At 32.9% G+C, this 24013-nt stretch overlaps 1 protein-coding gene across 1 annotated transcript in view; it reads right to left on the bottom strand.

Moving 5' to 3' along the window:
- Positions 1-24013, bottom strand: part of Pld (Phospholipase D) — a 56230-nt gene that overhangs the window by 10817 nt on the left and 21400 nt on the right. Inside the window, exons 7-13 of the mRNA XM_074181514.1 lie at positions 21905-22185; positions 21547-21782; positions 18361-18611; positions 11137-11473; positions 8580-8761; positions 4531-4750; positions 1455-1666 (exon numbers count right to left, since the gene is read on the bottom strand). Of these exons, the coding sequence (XP_074037615.1) occupies positions 1455-1666; positions 4531-4750; positions 8580-8761; positions 11137-11473; positions 18361-18611; positions 21547-21782; positions 21905-22185 (1719 nt within the window). The remainder of the gene's footprint in view (positions 1-1454; positions 1667-4530; positions 4751-8579; positions 8762-11136; positions 11474-18360; positions 18612-21546; positions 21783-21904; positions 22186-24013) is intronic.

Here is a 24013-nt window from a genome sequence, read left to right as displayed (position 1 = left end):
TCAGAATTAGTCTTTTTCATCTCCTGAAGACGCCAACTTGTTAAATTGTTTGGGGTGAAACGCGCGCCAAGAAGAGTATTGCATTTCTGGTGATTGGGAAAAGTGCTTGTTTTGGATTTTTCTACAATAGAGATTCCAGTTTTACCTTTCATTAAAGTTTTATAGAGAAAAAGTGACATATGAAGCAGGTTGCTCAGTTGTCATCTCTAGGGCGTATTGGCGCACAAAGATTTAAATTATTCAAACTACTGAAATGACGATTTTTCAAAAACCGAAAATTTCGAAAGGCCTAAATTCCCGGTTGTAACAGAACCTCGCCTCCGCATAAAATGAATCTCCGCATCTGCCTCAGCAAGTTATTTAACGGAGTTTTAATGGAGTTATATTTATGAAAAACCTGCAAAACTGTTGTTTCTAAATTACAATTCACCTTTGAGGTTGCCAATGCTTCTTGATATTTTTTGGTTTTTTAACCTTCTAAAATATGAAAAATGAATAAATCTATATCAATTTAAGAGAAACACGACGTGTTTCTCTTAAATTTAAACAAATGGAATATATCAGAGAAAGTTTGAGGTCAGCTGAGAACCCCATAAAATATTTAGCAACATCCGGGGAATACCAGATTCTCTATAGCTGCGGGTTGGAATCACGAAAATAAGTATAGATATCCGTCTCTCTGAACACAAGAGAAATTGACTCTTCGGACAAACTGACGAATCAGTTGTTGCCGAACATGGTTTAAGCTTTCTACTTCTCCATCATGATACAAAACAATGTGGGAATCTTCCAAAGAAGGGTAGAAAGCAATTTTAAAATAAACTCTACTGAGATGTGTTGATCATGCAAAGAAGTAACTTTCAGACTAAAATCCTTTCTTTCCCAAAAATGTATCTTTCAGCATACTGAGTACTCACTACCTTTGAACAAAGTTTCAGCTTGTTTGGACAAAAATCGTGTTTCTATAAGAGATGTGTTGCATCCTTCGTATAATTTAATTATCAGACAACAATTTTAAAAAGTTATGGAGGAGTTATTCTCAGATGATACAGAAAAAAACTTGTCCTCAAACTGAGAATACATAATATCTCATTCAGCTCTTCAATTCAATAAATACTTTGATAAATTATTATTGATAACTGAATTCAATTACCACAATCTCTTTTTCAAAGGCATTATTTGATTTTAAGAGTCTGGCCTTCACTTCTTCACTTCAATGAGGTATTGGGATTTCATATCCCAGCTGTTACTTTTCAGTAATAACAATTGGGTTTTCATCTGTTTCACTAGAAACATTGAATATAAAAATATTGAATGACAAAAATGTACCTTTGTAGTCAGACTTTTTCGACTTTGATGAAAAGTATTTAAAAAAATCAATAAATTAAAATAATTATTATGAATATTTTTATAAAGAAATAAGTACCAAAGAGTATATTGAAAAATATACTTACTTATAGGCTCTCACTATTCTCTTATACAAAGCCTCGCCTATTTGATTTTTGGTGAAAGGATTGTTACAGGAGAGAGAAATGAAAAACTGGTTTTCGATGTAAATATAGTGTTGAGCTCTGGTTATTGCATCAATATAAGCTTCGTGAATACTTTGTTCAACAGTATCTGGTTCAAAAAATCCACATGACCAACAACTTACACTTCGAAGTACCTGCAAAAATTATGCAAATCAATTGTTGCTACGATGCAGGATTGCTTGAACAGTATTTGAGTAGATAAATAATATAAGTATAATAAGTTGACAAGTTAACGATGAACCAGCTGAAGAATATAAAATCCAGTGATCTAGAACAGTAAAGGTTATCAAATATGTGATTCCAACAATAACTGAAGTTCTAGACTTGTAAATCAGTCTGTATTGGAGAGTCTTTCCTGAAGTTTTTAAAACTTTCAAGATCGTACCCATTCATAAAAAGAGTTCACATGATGATACTAAAAATTATCGACAGATTACATTACAAACTTATGGAAAAAATTGTATTAACTAGAATCACTGATTATAAAAATGTAAGATTCATCAACAATATTTTAGAGAATCTAGATCAACTGAAACAGCTACAGCCAGTTTGAGTTTATCTACAAAGAAATTGATAAGTTCAAAGATGTAGTATCAATTTTATTTGACCTGGCTAAAACATTTAATTCTGTGAGTAATGATATAATGGTTGGTAATTATATATTGTTGGCATTAGAGGATTTTTCCTTGTTTGGATTCAACCATTTATGTCTGATAGGAAGATGACAGGTACTCAGATGATACTACCATAACAGTTTCCGGTTAGAGTTGGAAGATAACATTATTTCGGCCGTGGGTGATACGAGCAAAACAGTCGTTGAGAAAGGCATTGAAACTATAACATTCAACTATATGTTGATCATGTTTGAAAAAAACTCGATCAAGCGATATTTGCAGTGCATCAGATTAAAACAGTACTTAGCTTAGATGGTGTTAAAGCTGTGTACAGCTTGTCAAAACTAGGAAAAAACTTGAGAATTATAAGTCTCTCTCTCGCAGTCTCCTTCTCTGGAAAATGTCGATTCATCTAAATAATTTTATTAAAAAAATGGATCTTCTTGAATGTGTATCAACATTTCACATAATTCAACTCTCTGTTGAGGGTCTTGAGGCTTCATTGCTTGAATTTTGGTGAATTTATTATCATACATTTTGTCTTCGCAAGATTCTTTGAACCGATGAATACTTTATACCCAAATATTCTTCAGTACTTCTTATAGATGACCCAGGAAATGCGTGAGAACATGCTAAGACATTAATCTGGTTGTCTTCAGAAGTTACGGGTCGAGGCAAGTTTTTTGATCCTTTTAAAGACGATCCAAATGCATAGAAATTGTTCTGAATTCGTATAAATTTCTTGAGGTTCATTTGCGGTAGATTCGGATACCTTTCATTGAACTTTCTACATATCCTTCTGATAATTTTATCACACTGTCCAAAAATAATAAACACAGTCATGAGAACTTTGTTTGAATAGTTTTGTTCCATCGTTTTGAAACTTCTGAAGTGACGGAAATATCAATGATATTAGTAGAATGTCACAACGTTACTGTCAAATAGTAATCATGGCCTGTTTACAAAATACCGAGTGGGAATACCGTTCTGAAGGGACAGTTTCCCAAATGAATGCTCGCATAAGTTCGAAACTTGACTAGTTAGGTATACACATTTCAAATAATCAACTTTCAGTCACATTTTCAAATTAACGAAAACACACTGTATTGAAGGTAATGAAAAATAAAAATATCTTGATAAAACTTAGTTTCCATTAAAACTTCAACAACACTTGATTGGTCCTCAATTTCAGTACATCGATGTATTCGGGATTGATTTCCCTTCAAAATGATGTATCACAAATATAGTAGTGCCATTGAAACTTCTGAAGTAAGGGGTGCTGAGGATGAGAGGGTTGACAAGAAAATAATAATGTATTTGGTTAGTGTTACCCCTTGAAATAAAAATCGACGGGTCTGAGAGTTTTTCAATTTTTTTCGCGAGTTCACAGATTAGGGGAGTGACAAGTTTTAGCTGGGACACATTGTATACACTGTGTCCAAGATAAGAATGAACAGCATGGGGATATCGGAAACAGTAAGTGATACGGGGTCGATTGAATTAGAGAAAAGTAGCGCATTTATGTGTCTAATAATAAGCCTTTTAGAAAGTTTCAATATTCCGAGTAGTTTTGGAGATATCCGAGAAAAACCGAAATTTGTGAATTTCGTTTTGTCTTTTAGAAAACATCTACTTTTTATTTTTATATGGGCCGAAACTAAAGTATACCCTGTATACCACTCCATTTTTCATTGTGAATACAACAATGTTCCACACAATATAATTTCATAACCATTTCTCACGCAAAATAAAAAGTGATTACTTAACATGCTTTTCTGCATATTTTGATACATAAAGCAAATTGATTAGTCTCATTTATAATGAATTTTAACTTACCACTTGCCGGAATTTTTGCGTTGTTGAATACAAAGATGAGTCGCAATATCAAAATTTCAGTTTTTCTTTTCTCTAATTCAATCGTCCCCGTATCACTTACCGTTTCTGATATCCCCATGCTGTTCATTCTTATCTTGGACACAGGTATATACTGAACCTTAGACAGGAATCACTTGATCACAATTATGCAATAAGAAGCAGGAAATGATTTGTTTTACCATTTTACCAATTTAGGTATTAGGCATCGCAGTTTTTCTATGATATAGGAAATGTGATGGTCCTATTTCGAATACTTATCTACCATTACACCTATATATTTGATACTCGTTTTCAAAAGTTATTATTTCACTATTAGTTTTTTTTCGTTTCTTTCATTTCTCTTTCGTGATATAAAGATTTTTTGAATTATGATAGTTTATAGAAGCTCAAGTGTTAATTTTTTGGCAATTAAGTATAGATTGATTTTGAAACAAGTTCATCATAACAATTTATATTAATTGAGATAATATCTTAATTTGCCTTCAGATCACTGCAAAATAGAAACTCACCTGACAGGTAACTTTATGTGTCTTATTTGGAAAATTGATAGGAAGAGTCTTATACCCTCCATAACTCTTGGGTAACAAATATGGAATCTGATCGTTATTTTTGGCTTTATCCACCTTGGTGGCATTCCACCTCTGAATGAAATGTCGAGACACATCACGGGCTGCATCACCCAGTACACATGTGGCGATATCATGCCAAGGCATCCGTGGAGTGGTAACCCTGTAAAAAATATATGAACTTCAAACAATGTAAAGCTTGTCAAAACTAGGAAGAGACTTGAGAATTCCATCCCTCTTTATCTGTCTCACACAGCCTCCTAACGCACGTGCATCTCAGGGGAGGTCCTAAGCCGAGACTTTGAAGTCGCTTCATAGATTTGACAAGCTTTATGTGTTCAGTAAAACGTTCCTGTACAAGTTAATGAGTTTTTCCGACTCCCAATTATATATCTTTAATGTGTTATTCATATGTATATATTTAATATGATTAACATTTCATTTTTATTGCAATTTTTTTCAAGCACTGTGACCTACCATAAATGTATTTATACTGAACATGGTTAATTAAATAGAATTCTTCTCTATTCTACTCGTCTATACGTTGCCTTCCTTATTTTCAGATAGTTGCAGTGCTGTCACTTTTCTCATTAAATATTACTAATATTACAGTTTTCAAATATAAGTCAATATTTGAATAAATTTGTCGAAATTGAAAAAATACAAAACAAGCATATCTCTCAATCAACAGAACTGCAATACTCTTCTTGATGCGCGTTCCACCAACTAAGTTCGCTGGGAGGTATGTGATGGAAATGGTTGATAACTTATTCAATTAACACTTTATTGTGAGATTTCCCCTAGACAGTTTAAAAAACTGTAACACGTGTTTTGCCACACGATAGCTTTATCAAGCATTTTCATAGAAACTAAATTCTACTTAATCTATGCTTCAAGTAATAACAATGACCTTCTACCTAGATAATGACTAACAATTTAACCTCTGGCCTGGAGGGCAATGAGTCTGCTGACTCCCTTGCAAAGGAGGATGCTGCAAGCAGCTTCATCGGACCAGAACCTGTCATTGGATCCGCTTTAGGCTTTGCCAAACAAAGATTGAACACCTGGATGGCAAGAAGAATTATGGATTTCTGGCAGAATCTTCCAGGACTGGCTCACTCCAAGGCGTTTATTCACCCTTCGAAGCTTGATACCAAACAGTTGTTGGACTACAGTAGGGTAGAACTACGATGTCTAACAGGCCTTCTTACAGGTCACTATCATTTAAATCATAATATGCAGAGACTCGGACTGTCGGAAGATAGTGTGTCGCCTCTGTTTGGAAAATGATGAAATAGCAGAGCACATACTTTGTGCCTGCTCTGCTGGGAATCGAATCAGGTTTTTAGAGTTTGGCAGAGCCGTAGTCTTACCATATGACCTGAAATACCACTCATCATACAAACTAATCGGTTTCGTTAAGAAGCTGAGTTAATTTGAACGAGTGTAGGTGTGGGCCACAATGAACCCTAGCGGGTTGCGGTGGAAGATCGAATAGACCCACTCACTTTGGACCTAACCTAACAACTTAACCTGCGTTTAGAAAAAAACTAATTGAAATTTTTTAAACTCATAACAAAAAATTATTCCAACTCATTCAAGAGACATGTACAATAAGATAACAATTTGAATATGGCTACTTAATTACTAATAATAACTGATAATGACTAATAATAAATGTGAAGACCGACTCCACATTTGGAAACCATCTTTTGACAGAGGAGCATGAGTTCAACCACGACTATGAAGTACATATTACATTTGGAAGAGAAAAGTTTGAAACTCAATCTTTTGAAGTACTTAGAAATTAATAGATTTGAGAAATGCACTGAATGACCAAACAGAATCGAACCCGTCTCCTCTTCTGAATTTGTTTTCTAATGTGGAAATTGTTAGTTAGTTTTTTACATGTTCATTTGAATTTTCAATCAGTTTTTACCCAAACTCAGGTTTAGGTCTGTCTACCCAAAGATGTTGCAGGTCATGTATTTCCAGTTAAATTACTCAACAAGAATGCACTCGATGGACACAAGTAGTGACTGGTTACTTCTTTAGAAAAAGATATTTCCAAATTATCAGACTAAATTGCTTTACAGCTAGAAATTCACGAAAGAAACTTTAGAAAAATTCATAAATCAAAACAATGAATTCGCAAAATAATTACTTTTATAAAATCCAACCTCAGTGTCAGTAACTTAACACTTGCTGTCACTATATGACAGAGTTTTGATAATTTCTTCAATTTAACCAGATATTCAGGTTGAGTCAACAACTGTTGAATTTTATTTCTATAGACATCGATTTAGATTTTCTTTTGAAATCATTATTTTAGATAATGGGTGAATAGGATAAGCGTATCCAACCAAAGTTATGATTTTTTGAATATTACACCCATTATATAAATACACCATTCGTTTCCACACTTTTTAAGCTTTCTGGGGATTTTTTATTTTTGAATGTCCGTTGCGGCATTCCAAAAAAAAATTGCAGACTATTCAAAAAAAAAAACTCCCGTACACCTACAGCAATTCGGCGAAAACTTTTGAAAATATTTAGTCAGAATCAATATCACCATTGCTGGTATCTTGAGTTTTGTAAACGATATATGGGTTACTTGATAAAACCTCTCGTTTTAAGCTTTTCCAACATAATAATAATAATTCATCCTTTTGAACAAAATACTTGTCTTATCATCTCATATAATTATGAAGTGCTGTTATTATAGTTATTCTAATTCTTCTTTTCTTTAGAAATTTTCCTATTTCAATTTAAATGACAACCCTGATTTTATCTTTGAACTACCCAGTTTTGACATATTTTATGACAAATAATAAATTGATTTTTTCAAGTCAACTTCATACACATTTTGAATTTTTTTCTTGAGATACTGAATTTACGAAATTCTGGAACGTTTCTCCAAGAATATTATATATTTTTTTCTCAACAGGGATGATGTAACATTTTCACAAAAAAAAAAACGATCGGATACTACATTTTTGATCTCTTTATGATGTTTTGTTGAGAAAAAGTATTCTTCGATGATTTCAGTGAAAAAATTGTGATTGTTTTAATGCTTTCAGGGTGTTTTGAAGATTTCCTGGAAGCTTCAGCATGGCCAAATGGAAGCCAGTTGGTTAGCGAATGAATGTTGGTTCGATCCCAACTCTGGGATGATGGCAGTTCCCTTGCTAAGAATCGAATGTTAATGTTAATCATCAACTAACACAAGTATTTTTTACATTTATCACATACCCCATCATACTTCAAATTTTTGTCATATTAAAAATTATCGTAATGCTTAGAAAAATTTAATTATTTTTAGACTTTTTATAGATTTAACTTTAATGATACAATTCCGACAAACAAAGCAGAGAAAACAAGATTTTTTAAGATAAGAGTTAGTTTAACCTTTTTATTTTCATATTTCATAAAAATATGCCTTTTTGTTGAAATCACTGCTTTTCATCGATTACTAATTACACTTTTAAACAAATATCGAAACCATATCAGTTAAAAAACGAAGTTAAACTTTTTTTTTTTTTTTTTTAATATACTTTATTGTCTGAAGAATAAATTCTTATTGACAAAGCCTTGTGCGAAATATAAATAACATATACATGAAATCACAAAAGTAAAATCACTAAAAGTAGGTTATAACATGAACTGAAAAGAGACATGTAAATAATAACAAACGTTCAGGATATAAGAACATGGTCAACAAAATGTAAATAAATCAATTTAAACTAAATTGAATGAAATGAAATCAATAAAATACCGTAGATATTACAGTTAGCCTTCTCAATTAAAATTATCATCATAGAATTCTGCTAAGCTATAATAAGGTCTCCCAGAGAGCAAGTCTTTCAACTCTTTCTTAAGAGCTCTAAGGTCATTTATGGTTCTTATAGCTTGAGGAAGGTGATTGAACATTTTAAGACCGTTGTAAATAATGGAATCTTTAACTAACGACGAAGAAGAAACAATTAGAATACCTGTCAATAAAATCGTCAAACGGGGAATCCAGATTGGTGAAATCCTTAACGATAAAGTTGACATAATCCTTACCGATCCATAATTTGGCCGACCCATCAAGGCTTTCTATAATCTGATCAGGAGTTTGCAAATCCTGTTGCTTGATTTCCTCTTCAGGGGTTTGATTTTCGACAGCATCTACCTATTGATGAATTCTTTTGTAGTAATAATATAAATGAGCATATAATTTGACCATTAGAACTCAAAGGATCTTTCATTACAATTAATGTTAACAATATAATAGTATTTTACCTAGATAAACATCTAAATTCACAATATCAAGTTATGTTAGCCCAACAGCACAGAATTTTGAACTTGAATTAGACAATACTTCTTAGAATAACAATTGACACATTTACTTTGATTTCAATGATTATTCAAACGATTTTTAGAGTTTCTTCTAACCATTAAACATGATTTTAATGATGAATAAGTTCAAACAAAACCTTCAATCATTTTTTAAACGTGTGCTCGCCTGAATATAGTTAAAGGTGAATTTATTGATATGTTACATGGATGTCAGGGAGTTAATAACACAGGTTAATGATCATAGTTTTCGATGCCGAAGACACCGAAAAATTTTCATATTACTTTCATCAACTATTTTTTTAATAATTTTTGATGAACATGTATTTCCAAAACAAAACATGGACACATGGTTTATTTTTTTGACGTACTTCACTCAATATTCAGATATGACCCTGACAGACTTTTGAACAAAAAGACATTTGCCAACCAGCAATAATCAAAATAAAATTAGGTCAAAATTAAAGCAGTGTTAGGTTGTATTGCAAAACTTTTCAGATAGCTTCTGAGATGAAAATGTTCTGAAAGTTCGTTTCCTTCTGAACTCTTTCACTTTCTTTTGTTTTACCTCTAAGATTTTTTTTTCATACATTTTTGAAAGGTATGTGTCATACAGGAATAACACCTAGACATTAGTCCTTCAGACTAGGATCTGACTATTAGGGATTGACTCAACTGGCAACTAATGAACCCCTTTAATTTTTTTTTCAATTTTTTGTTTATATTCCTCAACTCCTATGTTCATTTTCAGGAAAGTAGCTCAATAATATCCGAAAAATGTAAGAAACTAACATTGTTTCAGTCATTTTGGCACCAAGAACTCCGGTAGAGTTATTCAAGCTGCCTCTCTTTCAATTTCAACAGACTGGTGCCTGATGTCACACAGGACTAGTACGAATTTAATTCATTTCCTCGTTTGTTGAATAAAATAAACTAAAGGTAAACACCGAAACAAATGAACAAATCATAAGTCATATAATAATATGTGTGATTAATAACTTGTTTACTTTATGGTAATTCATGATCACTTAAATGAAATTAATAAAAACGCTTTTTGTCTAAGTACCACTAGTAAATTTTATTTATACGACCGGTTTCGGGTTTGACCCCATTATCAAGTATAAAACTGAAATCTGAATTTTGAAATATCGATTTCATTAGAATTTTCAGGTTTGCTGCAAGGACAGGTATTTGAGAGACAGGTTGCAAACTTAAAATACCACCCTGAAAATTTTAGGGGTTATTAAACTCATAAATTCAAGAGAGGAGACCTACATATATCAGGTTGCTCGTTTAGGGGTATATGTTTCTGGTTTTTAATTGATTTGTTAATTTCCATGGCCTCCAATAGATTCATTTTTCTCCCTTTATTACATATATGTAGGATTTTGAGGTTATCTTCATTTATCTTGTGGTTTGATTCTGCAATGTACGAACATCTTCAAGAATCATACCACAAGATAAATGAAGATAACCTCAAAATCCTACATATATTTAATAAAGGCAGAAAAATGAATCTGTTGGAGGCCATGGAAATTAACAAATCAATTAAAAACCAAAAACATATACCCCTAAACGAACAACTTGATTTATGTATGTCTCCTCTCTTGAATTTATGAGTTTAACAACCCCTAGAATTTTCAGGGTGGTATTTTAAGTTGGCATCCTGTCTCTCAAATACCTGTCCTTGCAGCATACCTGAAAATTCTAATAAAATCGATGTTTCAAAATTCAGATTTCAGTTTTATACTTAATAATGGAGTCAAACCCGGAACCGGTCGTGTAAAATTTACCAGTGATATTTAGACAAAAAGTGTTTTTATTCATTTGATTTAAATAAGTCATATAGATTTTTTCTTACTGTTATTTCTATTACTAACAGTTGTTAATTATTGAGTAGACTTTGAGACATCTGGCGTTAAATAAATATATTAACACTCTTTCCTCATCAGAACAAAAATACTGTCTCTCAGACACGAGTTTTGCTAACGAAGTCAACCTAATTAGGAGATGAATAAGTCATCTTAGTCTTTTTTCGATGATGCTATCGTCATTAGCGACACACCCATCAAGATACAGCCAGAACAAAAATACTTTCTCGGTGTTTTAGTCATATTAGTGAGGGAAAAGTGTTTTCAATAGTCCATAATTATTATATAGAACTATCAACCTTACAAATTTTATGAAAATTTTACAGTTGTCAATGAGTACCTCGTCTTCATGAGGATTATAAACCAGATTCATCAATTCCTTTCCCTTGTTCTTGATAGTATCGAAAATCAAGTGTTTCCTTTCTGTTTCTGGAGTATTTAATTTAGCTTTTCCCCGTTTGCAAGGCATAAGTAAATGATCCCCTGGTTCTAGTTGTGGCAATGGATCACAATTCACGGTCTCAACTGGTTCTGGTTCTTGTATACTTGGCTTTGGAGTTTTTTTATAGTAGGGTATTGGAATTGGATATATTGCATCACCAGCTGGTACACTAGATGTCTTCTTTCTAAGTGTTGACGTATCTATATTTGGAGTTATACTTCCTAGATCCGTTAATCTACAAAAGGTAATGATGCAGTAATAGTTGTGAATTTGTCCATGATAATAAATAAACAATTCTACAGGCGTTTAGCTAACAAGGTAGCTTCATCTGTAGTAATACATAATATATACATATAGCAATACTTAATATATACAACAGTAAGTTACCTCACTTAATTAGTTAATAGTAAATGAGCAAGTAAATGAACATTTACTATTAACCAATCAAGTGAGATAACTTACTGCAGTATATATGAATTGTAGTCCAGTGTGTACTATTTATTACTACATTCATCATCACAAACTTTCACATTTGTATTATTATAGATTAGTTTTTGAGAAACAAACTTTTTGGTTTTCTACTTCTCCATCTTTAATTACAAAATGTGGAAAACTTCTGAAAGAAGAAAGATAACAATTAAATTCAAAATAAACTCTTCATGAACATATGTAGATCACGTGTAAAAGTTACTTTCAGAAGTTTCTCACATTTTTTGTATGACAATGGATTCAAGAAACACTTTACTGTGAAATTTTCACAAAACAGTTTTACAAAAACGCAACACGTGTTTCGCTATGCAATAGCTTCTTTAGTCATGTCAATACATACAGTATAGACACGCCTGAAAAAAAAAATCTGTTTAAAATCTGTTTTTCCGTTAACCAGCTGTCGCACCCCTACGAACGACAACCCTCAGAAGTCGAAACTTGTGCGAGCTGAGGATTAACGAGGTCTTAGCTTTTAACGTGTGATTCCTAACACAGGTTGGACGGTAGCAAGTGAAGATCGATCGTTCAGACTAGGGCTTGAACCACCGACCAACACGGCAGTCAATTCGAGTGAGTGAACAAAGCACCCACGCCGAACCGCTTGGCTACCGACTGACCAAGAAACTATTGTTGCGTTTTTGTAAAACTGTTTAGTGAAAATATCACAATGAAGTGTTTCTTATATTCTTTATGGGTTCTCATCAAGTATCGGCCGATTGAATCACATATAAGAAGATGAAGTAGTAGGTATTTGATAAACTATCTTAATTAATTGATGGATGTAGCCGTTACTACGTGGTAGGAAATCATAATGAAGAAAAGAGAAATGAAACTTTCTATGTTTTTTAGCACTTTTATTTGTATAAGTTTATTGTATAAGTTTGAAAATGTCCGTATAGGACAGTGTTTCTCAAAGTGTGCGCCGCGGCGCCCTGGGGCGCCGTAGGCCACGGTACAACGTTTTACAACATAGATAACTGAGAGTAAAGGTAATACGTCGGTACCTATTAATAAAAATCCTCTGATAATATCGGTAATTGCAAAATGCAACCCGTTCAGACAGCCACCTATCTACTTTTATTAATTAAATATCTAATAGGAATCACACGTTAAAAGGTAAGACCTCGTTAGTCCTTAGCTCGCACAAGTTTCTCAACTTCTGAGAGTTGTCGTTCGTATGGGGGCGGCAGCTGATTAACGGAAAAACAGAAAACAGACAGAACAGATTTTAAACAGAATATAGTCTTTACGTTCGGGGCGCCGCGATAACCTTCAAAAAACATAAGGGAGCCGTGAATTCGAAAAGTTTGAGAAACTGCAGTAACGTTAATTACAAATAAAAGTGGTAAAAAACATAGAAAGTTTCATTTCTCTTTTCTTCATTAAACTATCTTAATTTCAATATTCAAAATTGTGCTTGAATCATATGTATTTTAAATTTACTATGTTTATGTTTACTACATAGCACTTTCTGACTTGTAAGTAGACACAAAAGTGTGTAGCATCAATAAATTTATTTTCTTCCTTTGTCCTGGAAATTAATATGTTTTGTTTCATTGTTAAACATGTAGTGTAAGGTGCTATCAGATTACTTTCTCTCAGAACACATTAATCAAAGTTTTACTTATATTCAACTTCAATTCAATTTATTCATTGGTTTTACAGATTACAGTGAAAGTAATATAAAACAAGTCACAAATTACATATAGGTAGACATTTCACATTTGAAACTGACAATTTTAAAAATAGAGTAAGTAAATTAAAATATATTATTGAATGAAAGTATCCAATTAGCTGGAATATAATTCTTCAATATTATAAAACATTTTCGACGACAGAAAAGTTTTGAGATGCTTTCTGAATTTGAAGTCAGTAGTTTCCTTTTTAATTGATTCCGGGAACTTATTGTAAATTCTTACACCATCTCGGAGATAGGTCCCCTGAGAGTTACATTCAAATTATTTCGAGGTGTTTTCAGATGGTGGTTAAATCTAGTTGAATAACTGTGATCATTACTATGAGTGCTAATTCTTTTTTTATTTTTGAAAATGTAGCAAGATATTTCTAGAATATACAAGCAAGAGAGAGAAAGTATTTTCAGATATACAAATAATGGTCTGCATGATTCTCTCTGATTTTTATTCAATATAGTTCTAAGGCATTTTTTCTGGGGTATAAATAATTTCTGAGCTGCTGATGATGAACCCTATAATAAGATTCCATATGTGAGTCGTGACTGAATTTCAGCATAATACAAATTTTTTAGTACGGACAAGTTGATAACTCTTCGTAGGCATTTCAGTTGGTATATTTTGCTATTTATTTTGGATATTGTTTCTCTGATATGGAATTCCCAATCTAACGTGTCATTCAGAATTATACCTTAAAATTTTATGTTTTTGCATGTTTTAGTTTTACTTCTCCCATTTTAATTTCTATGTTTTCAATCTTCTTTTGTCTAGAGTGGAATATTGAGAAATTTGTTTTACCAAAATTGACATATAATTTTTTTGTTGAGAACCAAAGTATAATTCTTGTCATTAAATTATTGCAGTTTTGTTGGATGGCTTCTCAGGAGTCCTCTGCTACTAGGATTGACAGATCATCTGACTAAAGTGTTAGTTTGTATTCATCCAGGTATTTAACAATAGGTTTGTTCTAGCAGTGATTTCAAACGATACGGAATCGTACGAAGCATGCGCATACGAATATAGGCGTTCTAGCAAAGCAAATCCAGGATTCGAACTAATAGTCGCATGTTCTAGCAAAGACGAAATCCAGTTTGCAAACCGTATGAGAACTGTCGAAGTAGTCCAGAGGAATTCGTAAGGATTTTCAGTTTGTGACATGCGCAAATATTCGGAGTGATCGAGTGATCCGATATCACGTTTGTTATGATTTTGGAATATGGATTTGTTGGTTATGTTATGTACTAAAGAAATGAGAAACCAAAATAGAAATATTTAGTGGCCTGATAATTGGTTTAAAAATTTTGTTTTTTATAGAACGGCAATCCTCAAAACTGTAAATTTTTTCATATTTGCGTTTGGAAATTCAGGTGAGTAAAATGATTTTATGTTTTTGAATGAAAATCAAGCAAGAATTTGGTGATTTTCAACTATGCATCAACTATTCAACTCCATTATTACAGGTAGGATTAGCCGAAATGTCATCAGAGTCATCAAGCTCTGAATCAAATTGGGGAAATAATTCTGAATCATCCAATGATGAGGAACTTGTCGAAATGCTGTTTCATCACCATGAGGAAGAGGATGAAGATAATCACATCAATAGAGATGCTGCAGACCACAGAAATTTTGTAGCTTGACAAGTTTTAAGATAGCAATAAAATTGTAATATTTCTATTTGTTGATGTTCATTTCATTGTTTGGCATAAGTTAAATAAACATCCATTCAGGTAAAATAAGAATGATTTTTAAAACAGTATAAAAATATAATTTGCTCAAGGGTGGGTACTTTACGACCGGATTAAGAGTCAATTAAAGTAATCGGTGCTGAGAATGACACCACATCCTGTCATTTGCTAGAGAGACAGCACAGCCCTAGCACTGATTATTTTAACGGGCTGTTAATCAGGTCGTAAAGTACTCGTCCTAACACATAAACTAATAACTTTTTTCTATATAATATCACATAACAGGAACCCTATGTATGACATAAGATATCAAACTAAATCCCTCATACTAACATTGAATTCAGAATATTCATCAACATCTGAATTCTTATTTTTGCTCATTTGTCTGAGCAAATTATTTCTTGTTTCTAATAATTCATTTCTCTTCTTTCTTATTTATAACTTTTCTTTTTCCAATTTCAACATTTCTTCTATTTTGAATTTTTCCATTTTGACCAAGCCGATGACTATTCAAGCCAATTCAATATGTTCATTTTTATCGGTTTTCACCTTCACTTTTCGCTGCAAAAAATATAAATTTCAAATTTCCAACTAATAAGTCAGTTTGAATGACAATTGACATTTATCAACACAAATAAGCGTTCTAGCAGGACATGAATCCCAAACTATTTGCAACCAGTCTCACGGCATACATGCGCAGTTGGCCAGTCCATAACACCAGCTTCAAACCATCCGAAATTTCTTGCTAGAACAAACCTAATATCTGCTATATACAGGCCTATTCAAATTCGTTTCTGTACATGGGGATCTCGTAAACGATAAGAGATAGAGTGTCGGTTAAATTGTGGCAAAGTTGCGTATTTTAGAGACCTATTCAATGATGAGAAAAAATCGAATATAGCTCTTTTGGTTCTGGAGATATACAGGAAAAATCAAAAAATCCCAAATTATTTTTTTGCCTGTATCTTCTTTATTCCCAGACATATTGAAAATCTATCCATATTTTGCTATTGGCACTTGATGTGGGCTACCAGAATATGTCCATGAATCTTTTTTACAGGGTGTCATCTGACTTGGGCCACCCCCATCTTTGAATTTTCAAATACGGACCTATATTTTTTGTTATAGTTTTTGGATTGTCGACGTTCACTTGATACTAAGAAATTGAATTTTATTTTATATTTCGGGATGTTTCGGTAATATTTTATTATAATTGGGTGAATTATTCCCTTTTAAACTACGGCCCTGGAAATTGGTTGACTAAGTTAAATAAAAACAGCAACTTTCACGTCTCCATATGAACCGTAGAGTTTTTTCATTTTTAGGTACCTACCTATTCATATTTTTTCACATTTTCATCGCTCTGACCGTTTCCTAGAATGAACTTCGAATAAGAAAACCTTTTATGATCATCTGAAACATATCTACAACAAAAATATATTATATATGTTTTATTAAGCAGAAAAGGAAATGGTAGCAATAATAAAATCCGAAACGAACACTATAATTGTAATGAAAATTGAAATGAAGTAATTTATATACACAAAAAAAAATGGCACAATAAATGTTCGAATTGGAGTCCTTCCATTTCGAAAAATTTTTGAACTCGTTTTTTCATATAATTTATTTCCCTCAATACACTTTTTTGCTGCATTGTTGCGAAAGCATTCAAAATCCTCAATTTGAAGTCTTCCACATTTTCACACTCTGCCAGCATAAATCCTATTTTTCAATGTCCCCCATAGCAAATAATGGACCAATAAGATGGTTTGCAAGATCACCAGATCTTAATATTATTGATTATTTTCTATGGGTGACATTGAAAAATAGGATTTACGCTGGAAGAGAGATATCAAATATGAAAGACTTAAGAAACAGGATTTTGAATGCTTTCGCAACAATGCAACAAAGAAGTGTATTGAGGGTAATAAATAATATGAAAAACGAGTTCAAAAATGTCTCGAAATGGAAGGACACCAATTCGAACATTTATTGCGCCATTAATTTTTTTTTGTGTATATAAATTACCTCATTTCAATTTTCATTACAATTATATAATCTATTTATTGTAGATATGTTTCAGATAATCATAAAAAGTATTCTTATTCGAAGTTCATTGTAGAAAACGGTCAGAGCAATGAAAATGTGAAAAAATATGAATAGGTACCTGAAGATGAAAAAAAAAACTCTACGGTACATGAGGGAGACGTGAAACTTGCTATTGTATTTTTATTCAACTCAGTCAACCAATTTCCAGGGCCGTAATTTAAAAGGGAATAATTCACCCAAATATAATAAAATAATACGGAAACATCCCGAAATATAAAATTCAATTTCTCAGTATGAAGTGAACGTCGACAATCCAAAAACTACAGGTCCGTATTTAAAAATTCAAAGATGGGGGTGGCCCAACTCAGATGACATCCTATATAACAGATTCATGGACATATTTTGATAGCCCACATCAAGTGCCAATAGCAAAATGTGGACATATTTTCAATATATCTGCGAATAAAGAAGATACAGGCAAAAAATAATTTGGGATTTTTTGGTTTTTCCTGTATATCCCCAGAACCAAAAGAGTTATATTCGATTTTTTTATAATTGAATAGGTCTCTGAAATACGTAACTTTGTCACAATTTAACCGACACTCTATCTCTTATCGTTTACGAGATCCCCATATACAGAAACGAATTTGAATAGCCCTGTATAAAAGAGCAAGGACACTTCCCTGCGGTACCCCTACACTTTTAGGAGAGTTTGGGTTGAAAATGTTCAAGAAATGATCTAAGAAATGTACAAACTTTTCACACAACCATCTGTCACTAATTATACTTCTCATGAGTACCAAGACATGTAAACAGATGTCATTCAGAAGTTGACGTATTTGGAACATTACAGTAATTTAAAGATTGATTGTTTGAATTGGAATAATCCAGAACATAATATGACTACGACTACAAATTATAAAATGTAACAACCCTAGAAATTAAGTTCTTGCCACGGGGTGTCATTCTAGAATGCTGCCAGAAAGTAAGTTTTCACTTTTTTCATTGATGGCACACGGTCCTATTTTCCCAATATTACATATTTTTTTTTAAATGTCATTTCTTTCAATTGGTTTTCACCCAAAAACATCAACAAAATTTATTGAAAACTTATAGAGCAAGTATTTTAGAATCGCTTATTACACTGGATTGGCGTAAGATAGGAGGCTATTTAACTAGGGCAATACTAAGAAACCACAGAAACTTACCTGTGTTTATCATCATCCCACCGACCATAGCACAAATCAATCCCTCCCACAAATGCATAGGTCTGATCAATAACGACAATCTTTTCATGATGCGCCCAAAGAAATACTCCCGCTTTAGCGTGATCGGGGTGCCTGAGGACCTTGATATTTTTCGAGGACTCCACTAATTTTTGCTTACTATAATAGCTGTTCAAGCCAAGAGCCATTTCCACCTCTTTGTAAAGTAACACATAGATTTTTACACCACTATTCTGAAACGAAATACAAATATGAAAAATGCATCTTAAACAAAAATAAGTTTTGAGCCCCACATCAAATTTGAATTTATTTTTTGATGGTTTAAAAAACAGTGTTTGTGGAAAAAGGAGTATTTTCAGAAGAGATAATTTTTTTGTCTTTCTACTTCTTTAATTAACTAATTTCAGAAACCTGTGTGAATTTTTTTCATACACTGATATTTCCACTGTGAAAGGAGTTTTCAAAGACCAACAAACATTCAGTATATCTGAATTTTGAAATGACACCAAATGGGGAATATATTGATAATTTAAAAAAATAAACAGGCCAAAAATAATATTTCAAAACCTAAAAGAAAAATCCTCTCAGGTATCTCAAAGGTGCATGGTTTCCTTCTTTTCATGAAACGTCTCCACTCAAAGGCGTATGAATCATTGTATTCGTGTCACGTGCCGGTGTAGGGATGTCTGCAGTATGTTGTGTAATGTTCGCTGTTAGTAGACCCAATATGATTCGAAAGTGCATATAGATTATAACGACAACGAGTCGTATTGTCTGCGACATAATTGTTCATATCTATTCCATCTAGAGGAAATTAGATGGCAACATTCAACTCGCCTCTAAATATTTCCGTTAGAGATAATCTTTAAAAATAAATTAATAAAATACGGGGAAACTTATGGATTGGTAAAGACTTATATCTGAATCGAGGAGGTGATGGTTTTCGGAAAAAAACAAAAATCTGTAGTTTTCGGTTCAAGGTTACTATTCATTTGTTTTACATTTTTACTTTCATTATATTTACATATCATTATACTGTCGAATATTATTATTATTATTATTGTCTCAAAATTGGAAACTTATAGTGAATTGAAGTGTTCCCCCAAAATCGAAAAAAAAAAAAACAAAAATTTTTCGCTAGATTTTTTTACCACAGACATCAAAATATAGGTATACAGCATACAGAAAAAGTGTCAGGTGAGGTGTCACCCGTGGAGGTAGGAATGCTCCAAATGACGTATGTGTTCGTGTCGAATGAATATATGACTTTGAGCCCACTCAGAATCACTAACTGAACCTTCGAGATACTGGGCCCCCCTGAAAAAAGTGTTGTCACAGTAATGCGGGGCTCTGCCACCATGCACCTTCTTTATCTTGCTACTCGCGAGACTCCTTATGGTCCATGAAGTAACCATAAACCCGAACCTGAGTCTATAGATAAGACAGACGACAACTAAACGACTCCAACTGTCCTCCCTATAACAAACGATTAAGAGAAAAAGCTTCTCAGTCCCTCGGCTTTTCATCTAGGTTTACAGAGTTGATTGAGGTTGATCAAATGATATCAACTGTCATCCCCGTAACATCGGATCAATAGCAGGAGCTCCTCAGTTCTCCAACACTTGCACCAATCTATGAGACTATGTGGTTGGAGACAAGAAGTGACTTATCGCCTTCTCAAGGGTAGGATATTTTATGAATCTGCTTTTCACCAAATTTTTGAGCAGCAGAAGCAGATTCCGCATCGAGAGGAGATGAAATAGTCTGAGCTGGTCCTGCAAATAACCTGGGACAAACGAGGAGATGGCAGTCGATTAAACGAACCCAACTATTCTACCTGTAACAAAACAAAAGGGTCAAGAGAAAGGGCTTCTCAATTCTCCAGCTATTGAACTGAGTCCACAGAGGAGATGGAGATTGATCAGGTGACCCTAACTGTCATCCCTGTCGAGAACAGGAGCTTCTCAGTTCTTCAACAAACCTAGGAGACTAGGTGGTGCAGCCAGGAAGCAATTAACCGCCTTCTCAAGAGCATAAAATAATGTCTATAGAGGAAGTGGATGTCGACTAAACAACCCCAACTGTCATCCCTGTAACAAAATGTCAAAAACGAGAGTTTTTCAGGTTTCTAGCTTTCAGACTGAGTTTCCAGAGGAGATGAAGGTTAATTAAACGACCCCAACTGTTTTTTCTGTATCTTCAAAACAAAAGTGGAAGCTTCTCAGTTCTCCAGCTTTCGAACAAATCTAGGAGGTTCTAACTAGAGAAAAATGTACCAAAGACTTCACTAGGAAATTCAAGCCATGGTAGCAGATCAAGTAATATGTGCCTGCCTCGCCGCGAAACGGATCAGGTGTTCAGGTGGCAGAGTCCCAATCTTGCTAGCTGACCTGAAAAATCACTCACCAAATAAACTAAACGGCTTCATTAGGAAGCCGGATTTATTTGGACGAGTTTGAATAGATATGAACCAAAATGAACCCTAGCGAATAACAGTGGACTGTCGAATAATCCCTCTCAAATAGAAAAAATAAAGGAAAACCCATCTGAAATAACAACTTTTCATTATGAACATCACTTTCTCTTTCTTACTTTATACACCAAATCACAGAGTAGAGAAATACACAGAAGACTGAATAAAGAGAAAAAAATTAGGTAGTGATGAATTCATACATCAATTTAAATCCCACTAGATGCACAATTGCACACTTATTGGCTGATTGAATCTAATCGAGGTTGCAACTTTATTACTTTCATACTAGTTCTACTAGTGTTACTTTCCCAAATGAAAGAAAAAATCTAAAACAAGTACTTTCATGAAGACTAAACTGCACAAAACTAATTTTTTTCCCGCAATTTGTACACCATTGATATTTTTTAAAAAGCCAAAAAGTTTTTTGAGAGCTGTGCTGATTTGATTAGTACAAAATCATATAAATATGTAAATATACTAATGTGATTTCAAACATTCGCAAGATATTCATAAATACTACAAAAACATCAACCCATGAAAAATATTTTAAAGGTGAAGATCTCAAAAACTTAATTCATATGTGGAATAGATTGTTATCATATAGTGAGTACTCATAAATTCTCTTAATTAATATATTGAACCCGTAAAACTCATTCAGAATTCCAATTCTATTGTTGTTATGTAACTGAACTTACCGCTTTTCTCTGCAACAATTTATTTAGTTGCCAGTAGTCCCCAACAAGAGCTGGTCTTTTCAAATAAATTTCGGGGCTCAACCACCAATCTGTGATGAAGATTTCCTCTTTTGCATTATCTATCGCATCAGCTACAGTCGACATATATGACGCACCATCGACAAACCATGAAGCAGTGATGTTTATTCTTATTGGAGCAAATGAGTGGTTTTTATTTGGTTGAACAAATTCTCTAGCTAAAATGACAAAATCCAATTTATAGGCACGATCATCTTGTGGAAACTTGTTTTGAGAACAATAAGTAAAAATGAACAAAAAATTATTCCGTTGATTAATAATTATCTAAGCAAGACATAACCTGTTGTAGCGGCAACTTCCTTCAGCATTCCTGTCCACTCTTTGTTCTTTCTTCTGGTCCAACATTTGAAACTCATTTGTCTACTCAACGTTTGAATTTGAAACCCTTTTTTTAAACCAATTGAATACATTCCAGCTGCTACTTCAAAACCCTGATCAAACAATATAACAGACCTTATTTGACCATTGTCAGGGTTCATGTAACCAAAGAAGGTATCTTTTATGAAAAACCATCGTTTTACCCACCTCGAACAAATTATGTCGTTACATATGTGTTGGCATCTAAAAACATTAAAATTTTAGAAAAACCTACAATTATTCATAAGGAATTCAATATAAATATTATAAACAAATATTATAACTTGATAAATATTATAAGTTATTATATATATATATATATATATATATATATAATTATATATATATATATATATATATATATATATATATATATATATAATTATATAAGAAAATAGCTCAAATGGGTTCAAATCTCTCACTAACTCAACTTCTACGCTCTTATTTGGATCAGAGAACCAATGTTGTTTTTTTATAATGGATTTGCGTCTGCACCATAATTATCACCATAAGGTGTGCCACAAGGCTCCAATCTGGGACCTCTGCTTTTCCTCATCTTCATAAATGATCTCACCTCCGAGCTTTTGTGTGGCAACTTACTTTTTGCAGACGAATTGAAGATGTTTTCATCTATCACAAGTTTAGAGAGCTGATCTTATCTCCAGTCTCAATTAGACCTGATAGATAACTGGTGACAAATCAATAAATTGGCAACGAATTTTAAAAAGTGCAATGTTTGCTCCTTTACATGTGATGCCAATATTATAGAGTATTTTTATACTTTCGAAGATGAAATACGAAGAAGCTGTCAAAGATCTAGCGGTGACGTTCAACAGCAGGTTGACATTTGTTGGCCACACCAATACTGTCGCGGCATCGGCTAGAAAAATTGCTTGGCTTTGTTATGCACAACTGTAAATCATTTACCAATATTAACGCCTTAACCATCTCTAGTTCGCTCTAAGTTAGAGTAAGCTACTTTGATTTGGAGCAACGTAGAGTTTCATGAAGTATTGTTATGTTATAAAAATTTTTGCATTGTTGCACCCTCGTTACTAGAACAAATCAACTTCAAAGTACCTCAACCTACTACACCTAGACAGATCACTTTCTATACCCCTTTTACTAGATCCATCCTTGGAAAAATGTCTCCTATAAATTTGAAGTGTGATAATTATAACACCCACTGCAGTCAATGAGATATTATTTTCGATCCACTGAAGACCATATTAACCAAAATTGAAGAAACATCATCTAGCTTACTGTCTTTTTTTTTTTAATTCGATCATATATGTGAATTTATTTCTTAATTTGTCAAATCTTCTGTTATATATTTAGTTTAAGTAGTTTTTATTTATACTGTATTATTAAATCATATATTGTCCTGTGAATGGATTCATCTGTTGGGCAATAAATTTTGTTTTTCTTTTCTTTTTCATAAGTGGAGAGAAGAACAAAAACACGGTTCTAGCTCAAGTGACCTTCTTAATATCAATCACAAAAATATGTTCCTGTCGTAACAAACTGTTTTAAACTGTCAACCACAAAAATTCATTTATAGCCCAGCCAATTGTCTCAAATTGTCAACCACAAGAATACAATCCTGACTCAGGCTATCTCAAATTTATAACCACAAAAATAAGAATCAGAAAAAAAAATCTCAGTTAACAACTCTGACTTTTCGAGAAATCAAGATTTTTTTTTCAACGGGAGTTTATTCTTCGAGTTTTCAGTAATTGAGTAATTTTCAAATTCATATTCGATACTAAGAAAAAATATTTAATGTGGCGATGTTTACATGGCTATTTTCGGCTTCAAATTAAAAATAAATGGAGATAGAATTTCGGAATTTTGGACTTTTTCCTATTTTTACACGATATTTTTTCCACATTTTTGATAGTTATTGAGTTTTTAACGAAAATTGAATGCCTTTTTCTCCAAACACCAGAACTGTAACACTCTCCTCAACACGCGTTTCACCTACCAAGGTAAGTAGACTACATCTTCTCAGACGCCATCTTGGATGGTGAAA

Source organism: Leptinotarsa decemlineata, unplaced genomic scaffold, assembly GCF_025532065.1.
Source record: "Leptinotarsa decemlineata unplaced genomic scaffold, Ldec_3_MD MMD2_tig00026314_RagTag_RagTag, whole genome shotgun sequence".
Lineage (NCBI taxonomy): Eukaryota > Metazoa > Arthropoda > Insecta > Coleoptera > Chrysomelidae > Leptinotarsa > Leptinotarsa decemlineata.
Note: the sequence above shows the minus strand (reverse complement) of the source record. Positions and strands in the feature narration are given on the sequence as shown.